This window comes from Brassica napus, chromosome C6, assembly GCF_020379485.1.
Source record: "Brassica napus cultivar Da-Ae chromosome C6, Da-Ae, whole genome shotgun sequence".
Lineage (NCBI taxonomy): Eukaryota > Viridiplantae > Streptophyta > Magnoliopsida > Brassicales > Brassicaceae > Brassica > Brassica napus.
In genome coordinates this window covers 31,664,090-31,688,422 of record NC_063449.1, presented here as the reverse complement: position 1 = coordinate 31,688,422, position 24,333 = coordinate 31,664,090, and the positions used below count along the sequence as shown (strand labels likewise).

Here is a 24,333-nt window from a genome sequence, read left to right as displayed (position 1 = left end):
ATAAATCTAAAACACGTAGAAACCGACTTCTACAAATTTACTGTAAATCTAAAAAATGTAGAAATCAAAATCTACACATTACTATAATTCTAAAAACCTGTAAAAACCGATTTCTACAGATTAGCTGTATTCTACGCATAAGAAATCATTTCCGAAAAATATGGAAAAAAATATTTGGGAATATTCACTTTCATATTTTGAAAAAATCGATTCAAAAAAACAAAAAAACACGAAAAAAACGTGGTAACCTTCTTCTCACACCGTCTTCTATATTCCATTGATTGTTCACAAAATTTTTACAAAAATTTCACATTATTTCTATCATGATTCATATCTATACTTACTTGGGCACAAGATCGATCGGTCTACAAATAGAGATCGATCGATCCATATGAAATCAACATTTGCTGATCGAGTGAAATGGACCAGGTCGATCAGTATATGGTCCATGTTTTTTTTGTTCTGCATAATGATTGGGATCGATCGATCTCATCGTTCTGCTGATAAGGGATCGATCGATCCTGCTTTATCGAGCACGTTATCCATTATATTAATTACGAAATTTTAAGGGTATTATTGTCATTTTAAAAATAATAAGCCTAATGGGACATAAAGTATATGAGTTTAGTCTAAAGGGACATAGTTATCATTTTTTTGCTCGAAAAAAAAACAATTTTCCCAAATTATAATAACAATTTCAAGTTGATGGTAATGGAATGTTTTCATTATCTAAAATGAAAAACATTTCCCAACCAAAACATCAGTCCAATAATCTCACCCAATGGTAAATAGCGCAATACTTTTTTCATGAATCTCTGCTATTTGAATATGAAACATCATAACAACAAGAAAGAATGAAACGGCCATAGCTCCTATATGAACTACTGGGAAGATAGCAAAGAAGTCAAGACCTAACAAAATATATAAACCTAAAGTGTCGTGAAAGACTAGGATGGAAACAAAAAGAAATGTACCGGATTTTAAGCAGTACAACCAAAATACTAAGACTTCTAGTTTTCCACGTTTGAAATGAAATACTCTACAGTAAGTACATATATTTTTACTTTTATATTCTGAGATAACTATGAAGAATTTTTGGATTAAAATGCTCTACGGTTTTAATAGTTTCTCTGAGTAAGTTAAAATTCCCAGTTAATCATATGAAACGAAATTACACACCCTAAATGGAAGTTTGTTTAGCTGTTGTCCCTACCCAGCCTAGATTTGAGTATATCTGAAAGGCATGAATACCTTGAAATCAAGCTTTGACTATACAGTTGCAGTTTTCGTTAACTAAGAGGAAAGCCTGCACTTCCGTATTGACTGGATCTTCCCCTATAGGCAATAAATCTCGTATATTTCATATTTTAAATTTTAAATTCTTGAGAATATAAAGTTTTCAACAAAAGGTTATTACTTACCCAAAAACATAGATATTGGCTATTTATGTAGTAGGCATACCGAGCACTAATGATTATAAATAGTTAAATACTCTACAGTACTAATATCATGTTACATTGTCTCTTCTAATAGAAAAAAATGGATTTCCATCAGGTCATACTTCTCCTTCTTCTTGTTTTCCTTGTTGATTTATCAGATCGCAATGTAAAAGCTAATGCTAATTACAACGCAACTGGTTACGAGGATGGGACATCAAAGTGTAACATTTACGAAGGGACTTGGATTTATGACAAATCTTCTGGTCCTCTCTATGGAACATCGTCTTGTCCGTTTCTCGGACTAGATTGCCAAAAGTTTGGTCGGCCGGACAAGAAGTACCTCCACTACCGATGGAAACCGACAGGATGCGACATCCCAAGGTGATAATCACTTTCAGTTTATCATCAAATGATACTTTTAATTTATGAAAAATCTATAGACGATAATTATTATAGAAGATTATTGATTAAATAGATGTTAAAACGCCGTCTATAAAAATCATTTTAGAAAATCGTTTGGTTTATGATCGATTTCGACAAAAAGACATCTGTGTGTATTCGAGTTGTAAAAGACATCTGTGTATTCGAGATCAATTTTTAGAACACTTATTTATAGTTAAGAGAGTTGTTATTTTTTGAATTCTAAATAACTTTAAAGGGATGAAATCTGATTTTTTTTTTCTTTTTAAATCTGATTGACATTTGGATATTTGTGAAATATTACGTGGTAGCTTCAACGGACAAGATTTCTTGACGAGATTCAAAGGGAAGAAAATACTGTTTGTGGGAGATTCGCTCAGCAAAAATATGTGGGTGTCATTAAGTTGCATGCTTCACGCGGCCGTTCATAACGTTAGTTATAATTTCATGCCTGATAAGTCCCTCTCTACGTTCACCATTCCGGTACGTAATTCAACCGGTTTATTCCTGGTTATTGGGTTCGGGTAACTTGAACGACTAATTCATTATTACATAAAATTTCTTTTAGGAATATGGAATATCTGTAAATTTCTTGAAGAATGGGTTCCTGGTGGATTTGGTAATGGACAAAACAAGAGGATGGATACTGAAACTGGATTCGATCAGTACCGGAGACCAATGGTTGGGTTCAGATGTTGTCATCTTCAACACTTTCCACTGGTGGGGTCACACTGGTCGTGCTAAGACGTAAATACTAATTAAACAACGATCTTGTATTCAGTTAATCACATCATATATCTTAATCTAATGATGATAATATGATGTAGATGGGGCTATTTTCAAGTGGGGGACAAGGTAGTGAAAGAGATGGATAGAATGGAAGCTTTCAAGATTGCTTTAACAACTTGGGCTAAGTGGGTTGATCAGAACATTGATCCTTCAAAAACTAGGGTTTTCTATCAAGGCGTTTCTCCTGTTCATCTAAAGTTAGTCTACATTGCTATCTCTCTAATAATCATAGTTAACTAATTAGTTATTGAGATACTTATTGTTTCCTTTTCCATGCTTAATTTGAAGTGGGGCTGAATGGGGTGAACCTGGGAAGAGTTGCTTGGGAGAGACGGAACCAGTGGAAGGATCAAATTACCCCCACACAAACGAAGGTGAGGATATAGTGAAAAGTGTGATCCGAGGGATGGCTAAACCGGTGAGTCTCCTAGACGTGACGACTATGACGGAGCTGAGAAAGGATAGTCACCCTTCTATCTATGCCGGTGGAGGCAGTAAGTTAAATGACTGTAGCCATTGGTGCCTCCCTGGACTCCCTGATGCATGGAATCAGCTTCTCTATATCGATCTTCTTGGCAATGTTTAGTGTTTTCTTGGAGGTCTAATAAGAATAAAAGTTCTCATGTTTCAAATCTCTCGTTTTATCTATTGGATGCTGCAGAAACAAAAGGGTAACTATATAACTGAAGTAAAATATAATTCTCTTACAAACTTCAACACTTCAATATCATCATAAACTAAGAAGAAAGCCAGGAATGATACTGATTTGACTCATAAATATGATTAATGTCTTACGAAATTCAACACTTCAAAATGTCATCATAAAACTAAGAAGAAACAAATAGTTCACAGAAACTTAATTAAGTACTCAAAGGACAAACTTGTATGCTGATTCATTGGTGATATCATATGGATCATCAGAGAGCACGACAACTTCACATGTGCTAGAGAGTCTTGGCATCAAAAGGAGTTCGTTGAAGATGACAGATCTTTCTTTCTTTAAGGAATCATCCAAGCTTAAGGTTAGTTTCTTGAGGCTTTGTGAGTTCACAAGTAAGTAACCCACTAGTTGCATCTCCAACGCATCCCCTTTGAATGGCCTTTCTATCTCAACATACTTGAGAGATGGCAGGACACGCGGACGTCTGGGAGAAACAGTGATTCCCAGCTTGACGTGATTTTGGATAGATCCCTGCACGTACAATACAACCGAGTGGACGAAACACATGTTCCAAAATAAGATACTTCATCTTTCAATTAGCATATTTTAAGATATCAGGTTTAAGATATTATCTAGATAATATAATAATCACCAGGACAAGAGTTGTTAGATTCAGGCAGCTCTCAAGAAAGACCGGCAACATTTCCCAGACGTCCCCGTCTAAATTGACACGCAAGGAAGATAGGTTACGAAATACCGGTAACTGTTCATATCTTGAGTATTCATAAATGACCTATAACAACAAAAAGTACGGAAAGACTGTTAGATGCGATCATTTACTTCACAGGCCAGGTCTCTGGTTCAAATTCAGGATGGTTCAGCTAGGCTTAGAGTCGGTCATGGGTATCGCGAAATGAAACACTTGGCTTTTAGCTTTTAAAAATTTTCGAGTTAACATATACATAACATATAGACTTTTTAATTAAATATTCTTTTACTAATTGTTTAATGACCCAAAATTTCAAGACCGGCCAACTAAAAATATATAGTTAATTTCACTAAAATAGAACTTGGACATAGGTTACCTCGAGAGTACACGAGGCGATGACTATATTATCAACCCTAGAGATCATGAGGAGAAAATTTTGAATCATATTTCTCTTTTGTGCATCATTTGGACAGAACCTCCTCGTGGAAGTCAAGTTAAACGCAGTGTTTATATGCACTCCTACAAGGGAAGCCGTATTCTCTAGTTTGAAAATAGCAGTTCGACCATCACTGAGCTTCAGATACTTAAGCATAGGGGCGTCAATTTCAAGTATACGTTCATCATCAAAACTCTCGTGGCTGTCAACAATATGAATAAAGGTCAACAGAGATTGAGAACGCACACGTAACATTGGTATATCATCACCGAAACTCCTCTCAATACATAAGTTTTTGAGAGATGGGCATTGTGATATGAACTTTTCTAGTGCCCATTCGTCGGTAAACTCAACAAGGATTAAATTGATATCTTTGAGAGAAGGTAAAGAAACAAGGTCGGGACTAGGCAAGGTTAGTCCAACGAGCTTCAAGGATACCAAGCTCCCACAAGTGTAGAGTGCTGGAGTCATCTCGAGTTCCCAACTCTCTGCTGAATCGTCCGTAACATCGAGAGTTTCGACTTTCATCCTAGAAACAGTGTCGAGCCAGCGCCTGACAAGACTAGGTTCAGGCTCGTCAGCCTCTGAATAATCGTACGTTAACTTAAACATATGTAAGCGCGTGTCCCTGTTGAAACTCAGAAAGCTATCGATAAAACTCACGAATGAGTCGTGCTCTGAAAAATCATCGTATTCCAAGTTCAGTCCAGGTACGTGTTTCCAGATATGGTTCCATCTGGTGGATAACGTACTTGTCTTAACGACTTCTTTGGTCGGAAGACTCAGGAGTACCTTGAATATCAAGCAATCTGGCAGATGGCTTATCCTATCAACTTCACCCGGTTGGTTTGTGGAACGAACACGTTTCACTCCATCTCCATCCATGAGCGCAGAGGAGATCAAGCAACGGCTTCTAAAGATTGACTATGCTGACAAAAAAAAAGATCGTCTTGGAGTTTTGTCTACACGTTCCACTTTTCTCAGCTGATGGATGGATGTATGTGTTACCAAAATACATGTATATATATATATATACTAGTGGGTGTTATGTATTTCGCGCGAAAATTTGTATTTTTCGCGGGAAGATCTATATTTTCTGATTCAAAATATAACACAATTTTCCGTTTATAAATTATTTTTTGTTTATTTCTTTTTAAAATATATATTTATTTAATATTTTCTATAAAAATTAGTTAATTTATGGTAATAAATTATTGGATTCATAAAATGTTTATTAAAAGTTTATACATTTATGAATAAACATTAAATATTTGATATAGGTGAAAAATCTAAAAAATTATCTTTAAAAAAAAACAGAATTGAGTAACTTTTTTAACTCTTTGTTTCTTAAAAATAGAAATTTTACCATTATGTATTTTGACTAATTAAGGGCAACAAATTTCAAAAATTGAAAAGATTGACTGAAAATAATTGAATTTATTAAGTTACTACAGAAAATATTGTTTAGTCAAAAATCTAATTTCTTAGTTTAAAGAATTTATATATTTATAATTAACACTAGATTTTTACGTAATACATGTATATGAGATAGTATGAGTCATGCTGAGAATTTCTCTATTGCAAAGATCCTTTTCTATAAATAGCCATTAATTTCTAAGTTGTAATCACTGAAATCATTTTTTCTCATTTAGATTATACAAAATTTAAAATTAGAAGATAATAGGTTTAGAATTAGAAAATAATTACATTTAAATTTTTATTTTAACAACAAAATGAAATTAAAGATTGTTATCTTAATTTTTAATGGATTCAAATATGAGATAACTGTTCTGGTTATTATAAATTAAAAAACGAATATGGGCAAATCTGGACACGTGTCGTTCTTTTATCGATCAACAATTAGACTTCTTTATTTATTTCTGTTTGGACTCATAATATTTGAGAGTTTATTGGGCCAATTCAGAAATTATCCAGGTCTAGTCCATATAATATCAGGGTTTACTCTACTGGACCGCTGTAAGCTCTCTTCCTCCCGCATTTTTAGTCTTCCAAGGGCTTATCGAATTAGGAATTTGAAAAAAATTAGAGGATTTTGGATTTGGTGGAGTTGAGTTGAGTTGAGTTTAGCTGAATTTTAAAGATTTTGATGGAACTTTTGGTGGGGTTTTGGTAGGATTCTTTTTTTTTTTTTTTTTAAAGTGATTTAATAAGATCTTTCTTTAACATATGAAAATATAATAAAGTATTAAAACTACATATAAAATATCCGGGTAATCACTGGTACCAAGCAACTGTCTAGTTTTGGCTGGATGGTCAACAACTCCCATCTGAATAAGCTATATCTTGAAAAAACTAAGCTTAGAGCCATAACATTGTTTGTCGATGAACGGACCATCACACGGCTCTAGTTCCCAGCTTTTATCAAACAAAATACACTCTTTGGGACTGCGGTAACCAGCATGTGTTTTCTAAACACCAGGCAGAAATCTCTATCATCCTCTATCTTCCTTGGACTTATACTTGCTTACCATTGGACGACCTCTGTTGGATCAGTTAATGTTCAGATATATATGATGTAATCTCATTACTTAGACTCGATGCGTAGTATTTTTTTAGAGATGGAAGATAAAAACCTTAGTAGCTCAAGAATGACTGTGTAGCTGCATTTTTATGGTTCTTCCTTGAAATTATAATGCATAGAGTGTTCATGTTCATTAAAAACTGATGCCATAAAACCAGAGTAGAGGTTTGAATAATTGTTATCTGTTTTTTGTAGAAGAGAAGAAGGAGAAGCTTTCTGAGATTAAGTATGGATTGGACGAAGATTGGACGAAGCTGATCTCTTGGTATTTCCATTTATTTTGCCTTGTGTGTAAATCTTTTTATTGTTCTTTTCTCTTAAAGAAACATACATAGCTTCTGTTTTTTCTTTCTTGTAGATCCTGAAAATGGATCTCGAGGCAAGAAGTTTGCAGCCGAGTGCTAAAGCGCTGTGTCTTTCTAAACTAAGAGAGTATAAATCTGATCTGAACCAATTGAAGAAAGATTTCAAACGAGTGTCTTCTCCATATGCTAACCAATCTACATGTGAAGAACTGATGGAACCCGGAATGGCGGATGTGCATGCGGTAAATGGTTAAAGAAAATCAAGCAATCACATTTGTTAGGTCTCTTGAGTTAACTTGCACCATTTTGGCTTTTGTGCTCTTCATCTTTGTCTAAACTTAATCTTAGATGCCAGAGAGTTTACATTATTGTTGTCCTTCCAGGAATCAGCTGATCAGGTGGGAGATTTGCTCAGTTGTTGAAATTCTGAGCCAGCAACGCCAAACCCTCCTTTACGCTCACACTAAGGTATACCATGAAAAGAACTTACAATTAATCAGAAACTTTGCTGGTTTGGTTTTGGTATCTATCATTAAATCAGAAAAAACTAACTCTTTGTGATTTGTGTAACAACTCAAGGGTTTGAATGATGCCATTGATAAGAGCAAGAAAGTGTTGACCGCTATGTCAAGAAGAATAAGGAGGAACAAATGGATCGTTGGTCTGTGACTGTGGCTCTCATTCTCGCCATCATCTGAATCATCTCATACAATGTATCTCATTAACATACTCAAAAACATATAAATTCATCGTGATTGTGTGTGTATACATGATGGTTGATTTCTTTTTAATGGGCCCAAATGTTTACTTGCGTTATAAGCAATCATTGTATCTTCCCAAGTCCTTTTAAAACTTAAATATCTATGGTGTTCTGCAACTAACTACAACAATATGTGCATTGCAGCTAAAGACTTGAAATGAAGAGGCCTAAAACAAAAAAGTTAAATATGTTTTAACCTCATGGCATTCACAAAATCGTTTGAAAATTAAATATGTGTCTTCTTAACACGTCATAGACATTTTGTTTGATTTAATTGATCCAATCATAAAGCTAATACTGGTTCTTAAGCATCGGCCTGCTTTATAAAATTAAAAACCCAAAATCACTTTTTCGGAAATAATGCAATGGCCTTCCAAACAAATAATTGTACCAAACGACTGTTAAATTTCACACACAATCAACGTCTCCTAGCAACACAATTCACCATTTGGTAAATATGTCAAAAGCATTAGATAAGTATTACTAAACCAAAAAAAATACCAATTTCAACACAAACAAAACTTCAAACACATATCACTCATTATGATGCACAATCTACAACCACTACAACCACATTTCGGGTTTACGAGGAATTAGCGAGGAAACACGTTTCGTCGTTAAACGTTCGTCATAACGCATATTTCCTCGCCGATTCGTCGTAACTTAGCGATGCTAAGGAAATGATTTCGTCGTAAAGACGAAAAACAATATTTCGTCGTAAAGACCACGTAAATATTCCACGTAAGGACGTCGCTTCATTTCCTCGTAAATACCTCGAAAGGTGCCCCTCGTAAATTACACGTAAATATCTCGAAAGTATTTCCTCGTAAAGAACACGTAAATAACTTGAAAGCATTTCCTCGTAAAGTACTCGTTTATTATTCCTCGTCATTTCCTCGTAAGGTTTTCCTCGTAAAATACTCGTTAAGTTTCCACGTAAAGAAATCGTAAATTAGCTACGAATTTGCTTCGTTTTATTTGACATAATATAAAAATATAATTTAAAAATAATTAAAATTATTTAATTTATTAAGAAAATTAAAATTCTAAAAAAAAATCAATACCAAAATATTTTATATATAAATAAGTTTTGAATTTATAATACAAGAACCAAAAAAAAGAACTAAGAGGCGTTCATCGCCCGGTAGAATTCATCACTCGTCCTCTCTACATCCGACTCGGCATGTGGGTGGGATGATGACTCGCCTGGAATGGGATTTTGTCGTCGCAAGTTCCTCAACAAGGACTCCCATTCTGGATTAACAAATTCTATAAATCTACCTAAATTCTCTACATTAACCACCTAATCAACACTAATCAGTAAACCAAACTAAATTCTCTATACTAACCACCTAATCTACCCTAAACGAAACAAATTAGAGAGGAAATAGAGAGAGAAAGTACCATAGCTACTAAAGGGAGAGGAAGTGGAGAGGAAACGGGAGGCGAAACTAGCGTGTATATATAAGAAATTAGTAGTCGTCGTAATTTCCTCGTAAACTTACGTGGAATGAGCGAGGCTCGTGTTTCGTTTCCTCGTAACTTCCTCGTAAATTTACGAGGAATTACAAAGGCCCGCGTTTTGTTTCCTCGTAAAGCCCACGTTAAATTACGAGGAAATAGCAAGGCCCGTGTTTTTATTTTACGAGGAAATAGCAAGGCCCGCGTTTTCCGGTTACGAGGTCTTTACGACGATTTCTGCTTACGTGGAATTAACGAGTCTCGCATTCTTTATTTTTTAATTTTGTCGTTATTTCCTCGTTATTTTACGAGGAAATTACGTGGATTACGTTTAAATCCCTAAAATCTGAAACCCCAAACCCCATCTTCATTGTCTTCTACTTTATATATTCCAAACCCCAAACCCATCTTCCCTTTAACCTCAATCTATTCTTTCCATTTCAAACCCCAAATTCTAAAACCACAATTCCTTAACTTATAATCTCAATCTCTTATTTCTAATACAAACTCCCATTACTTTACACAAAATCAAATTATATAAATAGCTTTTCATGATTAAATCCATCAAATCACATGCATTAAGTCTGAAAATCAATCTTATTAAAAACAAATACATCAACCGGATACATCGACATTCTCGTCATCATTAGAAACATCATCATTTTCATTAAACTCGTCTTCAACAGCTTCGTCTGTGGCATCGTCGGTAAGATCTTCGTACTCATGATTATGCAGATCAATGAGAAGGATGTCATCAATTTCTTGTTCAGGTTCTTCGACTTCATTTATATGTTCTTCTTGCAATGGTGGTTCTTCTCCACTGATGATTCGTCCTCAAGGTGTAACTTTGATCACGGCTAACCAATTTATTCCCGATTCTCTCATCCGAGGGTATGGAAGGAAGCTAAATTGGTCTGCTTGTGAAGCTAAGATGAAAGGCTCGAATTTGTTGTACCTGCAAAAATAAAGAAAACGTAGAAATTAATTTATTTTTCTCATGTATGGTGGATTCAAAATTTCCTCGCTAAGTAGACGTAAAATATTTCCTCATAAATTTACGAGGAATTACAAAGGCCTGCGTTTTGTTTCCTCGTAAAGCCCACGTTAAATTACGAGGAAATAGCAAGGCTCGTGTTTTCATTTTACGAGGAAATAGCAAGGCCCGCGTTTTCCGGTTACGAGGTCTTTACGACGATTTCTGCTTACGTGGAATTAACGAGTCCCTCGTTCTTTAGTTTTTAATTTCGTCGTTATTTCCTCGTTATTTTACGAGGATACTACGAGGATTATGTTTAAATCCATAAAATCCAAAACCCCAAACCCCATCTTCCTTATCTTCTACTTCATATATTCCAAACCCCAAACCCATCCTCTCTTTAACCTCAATCTATTCTTTCCATTCCAACCCTCAAATTCTAAAACCACAATTCCTTAACTTATAATCTCAATCTCTTATTTCTAACACAAACTCCATTACCTTACACAAAATCAAATTATATAAATAGTTTTTCATGATTAAATCCATCAAATCACATGCATTAAGTCTGAAAATTAATCTTATTAAAAACAAATACATCAATCGGATACATCGACATTCTCGTCATCACTAGAAACATCATCATTTTCATTAAACTCGTCTTCAACAGCTTCGTCTGTGGCATCGTCGGTAAGATCTTTGTACTCATGATTATGCGGATCAATGAGAAGGATGTCATCAATTTCTTGTTCAGGTTCTTCGACTTCATTTATCTGTTCTTCTTGCAATGGTGGTTCTTTTCCACTGATGATTCGTCTTCGAGGTGTAACTTTGATCACGGCTAACCAATTTATTCCCGATTCTCTCATCCGAGGGTATGGAAGGAAGCTAACTTGGTCTGCTTGTGAAGCTAAGATAAAAGGCTCGAATTTGTTGTACCTGCAAAAATAACGAAAACGTAGAAATTAATTTATTTTGCTCATGTATGGTGGATTCAAAATTTCCTTGCTAAGTAGTCATAAAATATTTCCTCGTAAAGTACACGCTACATTTACGTCGAGTTTACGAGAAAAGTGTATTTCCTCGTAAAAGCCACGTGACATTACATCGACTTTACGACGAAATGATTTCGTCGTTATTTTACGAGGAAATGACGTTGATTTTATATTTCCTCGTAAGTTGCTCGTAAAATCAACGTAAATTTACGAAAATTAATTTTCCTCGTTAAGTTTCCTCGTTAAACTTGTGTTTTCTTGTAGTGAACTACCAGTATTATATATAAGCTTCTCACGTTTTGTTCCTAATTAATTACGTGTATGAAATCGGAGCGGTTTAATTTGGATTGTTGTAGGAAAAGTTTGAATAGCTAAATTTAGCACTGTTGGCAGTACTATGAGACCTACTCTTTAATGACTACGCAATTTTGGGTTAGAAGACCCGTATATCCCTCTAGGGTAATTAAGGTCTCAATAATATCAAATTAACTTTTCTTATCACTTTTTGTGGGAAACGAATTCATGATTTCTACTAGGTTATCTAAAAGTTTTAACCACTATGCCAACTGGTTGGGATGTACACAGAAAATCGAAAACCGGAACTTACCCCTCTGGTAAGGATCAGAAGGGAGGATAGGGTTCTTGTGGGATCTTCTATATGTTTCGATTTTCTTCGTGATGCTAAGTTTACTTCCATATGATAATTTTCATGAAATTTTATTTACGGTGACTAGTCTAAACTTTTTTCCATTTTCGTGCGTGTGAATTTTACTTTTGTCTTCAAAGAGAATATACGGGTGGAAATATGTCTTCTAAAAAAATTATATACAAGTAAAAGAAAAAAGTAATGTGATATACTTTATAAAATTGATACAATATACAAACCAAAATACTTAGCTTCATAAAATACTATTTTAAGAAAAAAATACATTATTTAGTAACCTCCCAAAGTAAAATATTGGTCGGTGAGAATATTATTTCTCACTAAGGTAATGTCTTTAGAGCATCTTTAAAAGCAACTTCAAATTTAATTTAAAAGTTTTGTATTTACATTATAATTCTTGTTATTATTAGAGGTTAGTAAAAATTATAAAACTGTTTTATAACAACAGAATCCTAATAAAAATATTATAAACAATATTAATTGAAAAAATATTATATTATAATATAAAATACATAAAAGTAGTTAAAACAAAAACTAAATCATAAAATTTAAATAAAATACAAGATTATTCATTAAATTTATTTCCATAATGCTCTCAGATATGATAAATCAATGCATTTCAAAGTATCCCATATATATTAAAAGAGAAACATTACAACATATTTTTGTAACCACATGTCATCACCGCAATCATTTTTAGAATCCTTAGAAAAATGTGTTGGTCCATATAAATATATAATAATCCCCTATATATTAAAAGAGAAGCATTACAACATATTTTTGTAGCCACATGTCATCATCACCACAATCATTTTTAGAATCCTTAGAAAAATGTGTTGGTCCATATAAATATATAATAAGGTTTTTATTAAACTAACCATAAATTAATCATAAATGTTCTTCATTGTTTCCTTAAATAAAAATCACAGAATTATCTAATGTGACTAAAGTATATATGACAATTAATGATTTTGAATAATAAAGATTTGATAAAAATTAGTCTATTCTCTATCATTTTTTATTATTTTAACTTATTAAAATAAATTAAACAACCACATTAACTATATAGTAAAAATTTAGATTTGTTCGTATATGTTATATTTTGAATTTTTAAAAACGAATATAAATGACTAAAGTTGTTAAAAATCTCACATTGAAATTTTTGTGATCGATGGTTTAAAATTTATGTTATAACAAGATACAAATGATTACGAAATTACATAAGCACGAAGTCTCATTTAATAAATATTATATATATGTATATTAATATTTAAAAAAAAAATTACATACCATATAAAATACATAAGTATTTTAATTTCGAATTTGCTTTGAATTTTTTTGATAAACATTTTGAACAATTATTGAAAACTTAATATTTAGATTTTAAACTTTGCATTGAATGCTTTTAAAATTATAAATTATTAAAACTATTAAACATCCCACAAATTTTTTATTGTTATCATTGATTAAAAAAATTTGTTATAAAGAAATACAAACGATCAAAAATAATATGAGTATAAAATATTTTTTAACAAATGTCAATATTAAAAATGTATTATATATCTATGTTAATGTCATTTAAACTTAATTTTATACCATATAAAATAAAAAAAGTGTTTGTCTGGATTAATAAAATTTATTTAAGTATTTGTACCAATTTAATTATATACGTAATAGTTACTAAATTTTTAATTATTCAATATATATTCATTAATTCATAATATATAAAAATATATATAATACTTAAAAATATTTTATATATAATATTCATCTCGCGCAAGGCGCGGATCTTAACCTAGTAATATATAAGATTCTTCATTTTTTTATTTGTACATTCAAGCTAAATTGTTGAAATCTTCCATTGGATCAAAGAAATCAAAACTCAAAAGAAAGTTTGTGAAAGGTAATAATTCATCCCTTGACATTTTATCACTGATAATACTATTTGTGAGTTTCGTATAATATTTTTCGTTAATGTTATTTTGAGTTTTGTATGAAAAAAAATAAGAGGACTAAAATGATAACTATAAAAGTTAGTAAGATAACTAAAAAGCATATAATTGTAAGGACTTAAAAATAAGAAATATCAAATATAAAGATTTGTATAATAAAAAATTCAAATATGAAGTTTCATTGTTCAGAACTTCAAATTTTAAAGTTTTGAAATTGCTTTTGTTCATATTTAAAATTTTGAAGTTTCTTTTGGAAATGCTCTTGGGATCAACAATATATGTGCATTAGTGACCACATCGAATTGTATAGGCTCTTCTAAATGTGCCCCCTCCATAATGTAAGAGAATGCTTACCTTGCCTTAAATGACGACGCCATACTATTCTATTATTTGAAAAAACGTTTTTCCTCTCTTATCAACCTCAAGCTCGTATATATCATTGAATTTTATATCTTCTGTAACTTTAATTTCGTTTTTGTTGGGCTTGCAGTTAACTTTGAGAATACGACTAGGTTCAAGTTGGTTTTTAAATTCTAAAGTGTTTGGATGGCATTCGGATCTACTTTCGTTCACAACAAAATACATCTATACTATATTAAAAGGATTATATGAGCATCAGAGAGGATGTCCACGTCAGACAATAAAATCAGCCAATAGAAAAACAGCTCTCCGCCACGTCAGATAGGCAATGACAAATCTAACTTTTTCCAAAATGAATCCCGGCCCCTTTCTCTTCGTCTTCTCCGTCTCTCGACATTCCTAGATCCAGATTTTGTTTCTCCTTTTCTTTTCTCATTCTCTTCCTTTACTTCATAGTTGATAGTACTTTCTGATTTGTGTTGAGAGTAAGCAACGCGGCAAGAGATGTGGAGGTGAAGTGTGCCATGGAAGACGACGGTGGCTTAAGATCGTTGAGGTGTAGCCGAGCACAGCGACGTCGGATCTGAAGATAGAGGACCATAGCCATCTATCCCACCGACCACCGTCATCTCTATCTCTCTCTTAATTCAACGACGGAGGAGGATAAGTAATTAAATCCCGGTCCAATTACCGGTATGAAAGATACTACAGGTATGAAAGATTGTCCGTTTTATATAAAAACTGTTCGGTTCGGTTATGGTAGACATGGCATTTACAATCAACTGTCCTACTCATTCCCCACCGATTGTAAGGTCCAGTTTTTAGATTTTATGTTTTTTTTTATCAAGTTTGAGAGTCATTAGCCATGTCCATTTCAGTGGGGTTAAACGTTTTTTATTTTGATTATCAGGCCAGAACTTTTGATTGGAGATTTGATAAGAGAACTCAGAAGCTACACGACAGAAAGTCAAGATATATGCCAGTGAATATGTTAACTAAACTGAATGTGATTTTATGTTTATACTTTCTTGAATTCATTTTAGGTTTGGTTTAACTTTGTCTTCGTATTTTGATTCTCAGGCTAGAACAATGGATTTGAGGGCGAGCAGATCCACATGGATATCAAGATCCAAATCAGAAGACAAAGATTCAGGCGAATAAAGATAAGTAGAGATGCGAGAGACGTGACCAACAGCTTCTCGAACAAAATCCAAAGAGACCACATAATTTCGCAGAGGAGAAGCTACAGTAGAGAAGATATGTGGTCAGATCTCTGTTGGTCGAAACATTGGGTATGTTTTCTTCTGTGTTTAGTGTTTAGTTGATCGCCACCAGTCTCTGTCTCATTAGTAGATTTTTATTTGACAGTACCACTAGAGTTCTGAGATCTGGTTGCAAGATTAACTTCCTTAGGAGGAGGAGGCAGAGATTAGCCTCACTCGAGAAGAATAGAAAGAAGCTTGCTCCTGCCCCCAACAAACCGGTTAAGATTTCATTAAAAACCCTTAGTGACCGAGATTAGTTTCTGACAAAATGCTTGAATCATTTTTTGCTTGCAGGACACGTTTTTGATTGTTCCTGGACTTAGCGTCCTGGCCGGGACGCTTTCTGCTTCTGAAATTGCCTCTGTCATTAACAAGTATGGATCTCCTCGCCCTAGAATGGAAAGGTAAGACTAGAAGAAAACAAAAAAAAATTGCTTTGATTAGAACGAAAGAAAACATCAAGGTTAGAGTTTTTAACAAAGAGCATCTAGAAATGCAAAGTTAAGAGCTATTGAAGATTTAAGGAAGGCTAAACTGAGAGCTCGAACTTTTGATGAAGCAGCAGATGGAGGAGAACGGAAGTCTTTGCAGTAGCCAAATGGTCGAGCGCTCCTCAAAAATATTTTAGAGATGCAGTGGTCGAGATGATCATAGAGAATGATATCAACCACCAGGAAGAACTCAAAGAGGTTCTCATTTGTTATCTCAGATTCAACACCGACGAATATCATGTCGACATGAACATCAATATGTTTCAGCAGGTGCACATTGATTTAATTTTCATTAATTTTGCCGTAGAATAATCATATATCCCTATATATAAATGTGTGTCTGTGTGTTGAATCAGATGTTTACGACATGGGAAAAAATTACGGAGGAAAGACTAAGGGGGAAACAAAATGATACTTATAGCAAACTTGGGAGTGAAGAAACTGGTGTCTCAGTGGAAAAGGTGAAAGCGAAGTGGTGGGGGAAGTTAAGGAGTACTAGGTATTAATGGCCTGTTTCTTTTCTCGAGATGCAGATCTTTTTTTCAAAACACGTTTAGTGTCATTTGAGGTTTTGGTTTTGTTGCTGAGAAGGTTCCATGGCATTAAAATCGAGTTATGTTTCTCATGGCCATCCAAATCGTATATAAAATTTAGTAAATAATTTTTATTAAATTTGCATCTATGATGTCAGAGGATACAAAAACATGTGGCTGGCCAGCGTTGTAGATTATTTTTGTTATCTAGAAAAAAGGACATGGATTTTCAAATCAGAAATCAGTTTTTTTAAAACTTTAACCATCATATTTTACAACTAAATTTAAATTTTTATTTTTCCAGAAATTCCAATATTTTATGTATAAGGCCACATAAACTCAAGAATGCACGATTCATTAAATAAATACTTTTACGTTCAAATAAAATAAGTTGTTTTAGTTAATATTTTATATTGACATTTTCCTCTTTTCTGCTATATGACATATTCATGTTAAACACAACAACATTAGGTGGTTAGTGAAATTCAACAATCAGAAAAAGATTTTCAATAAACAAGTATCATCAGATAAAATTTAAATTTTATAGTTGATTTGGTTACGAAGATAGAAAAACCCTTCAAAAACATATTTCTATGAAAGATTTTGCTCATGCAAAATGATCAATGCTACATATATTACATTATTTACATTTTAAATGTATAAAATATATATCAAAATAATTTATATAAATGGCTTGCAAGTATTAAAAATGAGAAAATAAAAGATTCCAATTAGCCGAAATAAAGCAGTACTAAATACATATGAAGAACTCGACCATAAAACAGTTTTACCTTTTCAATTTGTAAATAGTAAAAAAAATTCTCAAAACAAAAAATATATAATCTCATATTTGTATAATTATATTTTCTAAATCTACTTAAACTTATACCTACATATACAACTAATTGGTTGGCTAGCTATACGCTAAATGTCCTCTAACTGTTAATAATGATTAGAATGTACCAAAATTTGAATATTTAAATAGAAATCTAAAGAGAACAATAAATAAACTTATTATTGGAAAAATAAACAAATCCATAAAAATAAAGATAATAAACTAGGGTCAGTGACTACAGTCAATAGTTTAAATCAAATGGTTACAGTCAATAGTTTAAATCTCAAATTTTTATTTTGCCATGAAAACAAATTATTTAACTAATTTATTAATAATAAATTAGGACTTTGGACAAAAATAAAAAAAAAATAATTAAATAGCAATTACTATTTATAAAAGAAAGTTTTGGCTATTAAAAAAAACTTTTTAATCTAAAAAATTACATTGCGAAGATTTTCTTTAATTGTTACCTCCATTCTATTATGTATATACTATTAGATTTCCATCTTTATTTATAATATTATACCAATTAAGTTTGTGTAAAGGTCAATTTAGGTTAGATCATTACCAATTTATGCATTTGGCTTCTCGCTATACTACCTCCATCATAAACTGCTTAATATTTAACTTTAAGAGTCTAAAATAATAATCTAAGTATGTTTATACTCTAACATACATACGATATTGCAAGGTTGTGTATTTTATACACAATACTAATGACAAATATATCTGCATGTGTAATGCACATAATCAATCCAAAGTACTTTACGTAGTATCTAAGCATGAAATCGTTTATAATGAAATCTTCCACAGGTTTTACAGTATTATAATAAACACCTATTTACAAAATAATAAATACCAAACACATTTTAAAATTGAACTATCATATTAAAACAAATAAATGATATAATATAGCACATAATAAAAGTACTCTATTTTAAACTTCTATGTTTAAGTTATACTCTCTCTATTTCAAAATTATCAATGTTTTGGATAACAAAAAAAGTTTTAAAAGATATTTATTTTTTTTACATTCTCAATGTATTTTTACTAGGTTATAATTGTAAATTGTAAATTGTAAACTTCGAAATAAATAAATTATGATTACTGAATTTTGACCGGTTAAAAATTATAGAAAATAGTTAATCACAAAGAATGATATATTTATAATCAATATATAAGATAAGTTTTTATATGTATGAAAATTTAAAACTTACATCTTTTAAACATTAATTTATAAACAAACAAACCGCGGGTAGCGCGGTAAAATCTCTAGTAGTAATAACTAACATATTTTAAAATTGAACTATCATATTAAAACAAATAAATGATATAATATAGCACATAATAAAAGTACTCTATTTTAAACTTCTATGTTTAAGTTATACTCTCTCTATTTCAAAATTATCAATGTTTTGGATAACAAAAAAAGTTTTAAAAGATATTTATTTTTTTACATTCTCAATGTATTTTTACTAGGTTATAATTGTAAATTGTAAATTGTAAACTTCGAAATAAATAAATTATGATTACTGAATTTTGACCGGTTAAAAATTATAGAAAATAGTTAATCACAAAGAATGATATATTTATAATCAATATATAAGATAAGTTTTTATATGTATGAAAATTTAAAACTTACATCTTTTAAACATTAATTTATAAACAAACAAACCGCGGGTAGCGAGGTAAAATCTCTAGTAGTAATAACTAACATAAAACTAATGAGATGGTTCATTTTTTAATCTAAAGAAGTCAAAGACCCAAAGCGTAGTATCTTATATATTAAAACAGAAGTCATGACTTCTTTCATGTATATTTTTTTAATTTGGACCGTCATTTAGAAATTTTATTAAATGTATTTTATTAAGACTAATAATAAATAGAATCTTTAAAATATTTTAATCATAATATCTTTTGATATCTTTTCATTTTAAATATAAATATATTTATTTTAAAATTCTAACAAATCTGTTTTAAAAGATTTTTACACGATCTTCATTTTCGAAATTATATTTAAATATTTTCACTAATTTGAAATTAGTTTAAAATATTATTATACATTAATATATTCAGTTATAGTTTATAAAATGAAAAATAAAAAAATCTATGATATTTTATTTATTATATTATCATAATCAATCATATTAAAATAAAATTATTATATTGAGCTAAACATAATAAAATTGTATTAAATTTATATATGTTATATATTTTATTTTTCGTAATTATAAAATATTTATGTTCAAAAATAAAATCTAATATGTTGGTAAGATGAGTTAACATTAGCAAACTATACAATATATGTATAAAAATTAACATGTATTTCTTTAAAGTTAATAATATAAAATCTTTGTAACTACTTTAATCATAATATATTTTCATTTTAAATATAATATATATTTATATATTATATTTTAAAAATTCTAATAAATCTGTGTAAGAATATTTTAACAATAACTTAATGTATTTTAAGTTATCGTTTAAAAATTAAAATAAATAAATTATATGCTATTTTATCAATTTATAGTCATGATCATGTTAAAATAAAATTATTATACTAAAATAAATATGATAAAATTATATTCAATTGATAAATTTATAAATTTTATTTTCATAAATATAAATTATTTATTTAAAAATATAATATTATGATAGAACGGCTTAAAATTAACAAACTATATAATACATGTCTAAAAATTAACATATCTTAGACTTTTGTATATATAATAATATATTATCTAAAATGTATAAGTATAAAAATATTGGTAAAAAATTCAGTTTTGAAAGACGGGTCAGAATTTAGCATAAATTAAATACAAAATAATTTTTAAATATATTTTCTCATGAATATATTATTTTCTTAATAACTAAATGCAAATACAATAAGATAAATATATAATAAGAAGTGACAAATACATACGGTTTAAACAATTGATTAATTATAACATGTAAATTATAAAATTATTGTATTTGAAATAGTTATATAAATATTTAAGTATATGATTAACGTTAAAAATATATACCACTTATGTTCTAAAACAATAATTTATGTATAGAAAAGTGAAAACAAACACCCGCGCGGTTACACGGATCAAAATCTAGTTGTAGTTTATTTTTTGATAAAGAGTAACATCTAAATATATCTAGACACAAATATTAATTGATTAACTTATGGTCGGAGGAGCATTCTATGTCGAAAAGTAAGGTAAATCCATAAGAATCAAATCAAATAAAGTATACTTGCAATAAATATTGACCACTATAACTAAGGAAACCAAAGATTGTGGGAAAATATTGGAAGTGTACAAATGTGAATTTACTTCGGAGAAAACAAAGAACTCAAAGAGGGCAAAACAAATTAAGGCAAATACCTATTTAAGATTTGTATATTGATAATGTGAATAAATAAATTTACAATCTGTTAAACTCGTATATACTTACCTCAAAACATGATTTTTCCTATAAAACATTTATTATTCCGATAAAAATATTTTCATAATCCTGAAAAGCATACCGTACCAAAGATTCAAGACACTTTAAAAATTAATAGTCTGCGAGAAAATTTTACATCAGATTGGGAACAAATGCCAACAGTCAAGCCATATCATAACCCATCGGTTCACTATCAACTAACCACTTTCAAATGGGATAAACTTATTCAAAGAACAGGCGGTTTTCATTATTAATCAACCATATCTCATGCATCACACAGCATTTTGTATCAAACCCAGGATTCTAGCAACACACACAAGAAACACTTTTCCTTTTGTCAAGTAGACACAAGAAACACTTGCGCACACCATCCACAACCAAAAATACTAACACCATGCACGAAGCACGGGAAGACTATATAATGTGATATAGGCCATGACTATTATAATCATACAAACTAATTTTGCATTTGTGTTTAAAGTTAGATTGCAAATCAAATTTTGATCTATTCTAATTCTAATTATTGAATTAATAAGACAAAATTGGAACGCCATTGGGGTGGGCTTAATCCATGGTATGACTCTCTTTTTTATCACTACACCATAACAGTACGTGCGAAGCAAGCAGGCAGGCATGTTTAAGAATAGACTAAGATTCACAATTAAATTAAAAGTAATAGAGTATGATATTAAAAAGTCTACAGAATTACAAATCAATCAACAACAACAAAAAGTCTACAAACTGTCAATATGATAAAAGATTTTTCATATAAAATCTATACTGTAAAAATGATGTATTTCAATTGATAGCGCCATTTTATTGCAGCATATTTATAATCTATGTTTATACATTTCATAAATACAAAACGTATACCTATCTAGGCCGACACTAGGGTTTTCTTGCGAGTGTGTGTGCCTCTAGGCTTTTTTTTTGTCAAGATGTGAATTCATCAATTCATAGAATGACATTGTGATACAAGAGTTACTTGAATCTAGAGGGGCTAAAACTAGCAAAGGCTACCTAAGATCCCCAAATACATTAAAAGTGACTATGTTGAATAATCACAATTCGTTTTCATGAAAATATATATAACCCACATACATATAGTTAACAAAAGTGACTATGAATCACATCATTCACATGTTAATATATAATTAGAAGATTATAAATCATATTCTAGCGGTTCACATGTATTAACATGTGAACCGCTAGAATATGATTTATAATCTTCTAATTATATATTAACATGTGAATGATGTGATTCATAGTCACTTTTGTTAACTATATGAATGATCTTAACAATAGCTTTAATCTTATAATTTGACGTATATATGAAGATAAAAGTATGCAACAAGAGCTTCTGTGGAGATCTATTTCAAATACATATGTAGAATTGCGAATAGATCAAACGTGATAAATAATTGCAAACTAACAGAGATTAAATATATAGGGAAATAAATGCTTACCATTAATTGACCCCAACTTTTGTTTTATTATATGTTTTTTGTTTGTTTGCTTGCTAAGATGGCAAGTTGGAGCTACTAGTCCCCGTAGTACCATCTTCAACATCATGACTCTGCATAGGATTCCTCCTCTTCTTCTTCCTTTTATTGTACGGAACTCCTCTTGCCTTGGCCTGTGAATCTCTCACTTCCCTTAGAAAAACCCTAATCCCGCCGCCGGCAAATGGGTTTCTCTCCGAAAACCCTCCGTTCTCCTCGTATGCTGCTCTCAGCCGTCCGATCAAAGCATCCAAACTCCCCCACGCTTGTTTTAAAGGACAGTTACACTGTCCTGCTGGTTCAACTTGTCCGAAGAAAATACATCCATGTGCATGAACCTTTGTCTTTCCAAACTGGTCAAGATATTGGAGGAAGTCTAGGATGTTGTTAGAGCTGCACTGTGAGATGTGTACTGGTGGCTGCTGGTTACGAAGGTACTGACAAAACGTGTTCCAGTCTCGACGTTTCTGTGATTCGTACCGGCTTAACGCTGGTGAATTAGGAGGTGGTTGTGGTTGCTGCGGCTGCGGTTGTTCAGACGTGGATCTTTCTGCTATGTTTTTGCCTTTGTTGCTAGGACTAGCCATGGCTTTGATCGGCTCTTGTTGAATTCTTGATTCGATGATGATCACTACATGACTAGGACAGATGCTTCATAAGATTTATTGTAATATTTTGTATGTATTTTAAGTCTTTGAAGGAGAAGAAGAGATGAATATAGAGAAAGTATGTTAATTGTAGTGGGGAAAAACTTTAGAAAATTCAATACACTAACAAGAAATAATTATATTATATTCTCACGTAAACTATTTAATGGGAATATAATATATAGAGCAGCATCAAATCAACAACTGTAAAAGACTATAAAACTAGAGTTCTATACAAAAAAGAACTTCTTTTTAGCAAAATCTAGTGTACGTTCACTAAATAATCAACCTCGAATAAATCATTTTTATCATCAAGCTCGTTTTAGTTAAACATAAAGTCACCACTGATATTATTTTAAACCAAACAAACGTGTAAAACTTTTATTCGGTTATATTTATTGTGATGTCAATTATAGAAAGTCTTGTTCACCAAAATTTACAACACGTTATCAGCACGAATCTTTAACCATCTTGAGCTAATAGGTATAGATTCTTATTCTGTTATATTTTTAGTTTATGTTCAATCCTCTTTCAAATCATGCTTACTATCAATTCATGGGTTGTAAGAATGGATTCATAGTTCAGACACATACTTGATTGATTGAGTTTATAAGTTTTTAGTCGACCATATTGATTCGACCTTGTTTTCAAGGAATAAAAATCATTGAATCTCGTTGAGATCATATCGACCTTATAAACCGAATCACAAGTAATCATACGCTATTACTTCTTTTATATGGCTTAATACTCTTTTATTGTTATTTTATATAGCTGTCTATAGTCATAACCAATCGCTATCATTAAATTGAATACGGCTATAGATTCATGGTTTATTATTAAACATGTGAACTACCAATGCCTTTAAATCATAGTAGTTAATCACATCGCTTGTACACATTTTAATTCTTATACATGCTAGCTATTAACAGCTGCATTGATCTTAGAACTTTACGGCAGCATACCATATTTTTATTAATATTGTTTTAATAGCTGCATCCCATAATATTTTTCTTTAACATATAGACTAGGTTAAGATCTGCGCCTTGCGCGGAATCAACATTATATATATAAATTATTTTATGTATTAAATATTTTTACACATTATAAAATAATAAATATATATATTAAATAATTAAAAGTTAGTAACTATTAAATA

At 31.1% G+C, this 24,333-nt stretch overlaps 4 protein-coding genes across 4 annotated transcripts; 2 read left to right on the top strand and 2 right to left on the bottom strand.

Moving 5' to 3' along the window:
* Positions 1-1,242: 1,242 nt before the first annotated feature.
* On the top strand, positions 1,243-3,359 carry LOC106380283 (protein trichome birefringence-like 42). Its single transcript, XM_013820069.3, has 5 exons — positions 1,243-1,820; positions 2,171-2,342; positions 2,428-2,606; positions 2,687-2,845; positions 2,937-3,359. The coding sequence occupies exons 1-5, from the start codon at positions 1,540-1,542 to the stop codon at positions 3,232-3,234; spliced, it is 1,089 nt and encodes a 362-aa protein (XP_013675523.2). The 5' UTR covers positions 1,243-1,539; the 3' UTR covers positions 3,235-3,359.
* A 157-nt stretch (positions 3,360-3,516) lies between these two features.
* Positions 3,517-5,676, bottom strand: LOC106377932 (F-box/LRR-repeat protein 13-like). The gene is made up of 3 exons (XM_013818145.3): positions 4,395-5,676; positions 3,962-4,102; positions 3,517-3,840 (listed from the first exon to the last, which is right to left on the bottom strand). The coding sequence occupies exons 1-3, from the start codon at positions 5,337-5,339 to the stop codon at positions 3,517-3,519; spliced, it is 1,410 nt and encodes a 469-aa protein (XP_013673599.2). The 5' UTR covers positions 5,340-5,676.
* Positions 5,677-7,363: 1,687 nt separating this feature from the next.
* LOC106393999 (vesicle transport v-SNARE 12-like) lies at positions 7,364-7,970 on the top strand. The gene is made up of 3 exons (XM_048759837.1): positions 7,364-7,543; positions 7,650-7,769; positions 7,881-7,970. The coding sequence occupies exons 1-3, from the start codon at positions 7,364-7,366 to the stop codon at positions 7,968-7,970; spliced, it is 390 nt and encodes a 129-aa protein (XP_048615794.1).
* Positions 7,971-22,318: 14,348 nt separating this feature from the next.
* Positions 22,319-23,242, bottom strand: LOC106391304 (protein LIGHT-DEPENDENT SHORT HYPOCOTYLS 7-like). Its single transcript, XM_013831922.3, has one exon. It carries the CDS (start codon positions 23,115-23,117, stop codon positions 22,548-22,550), a length of 570 nt encoding a protein of 189 aa, XP_013687376.1. The 5' UTR covers positions 23,118-23,242; the 3' UTR covers positions 22,319-22,547.
* Positions 23,243-24,333: the final 1,091 nt, after the last annotated feature.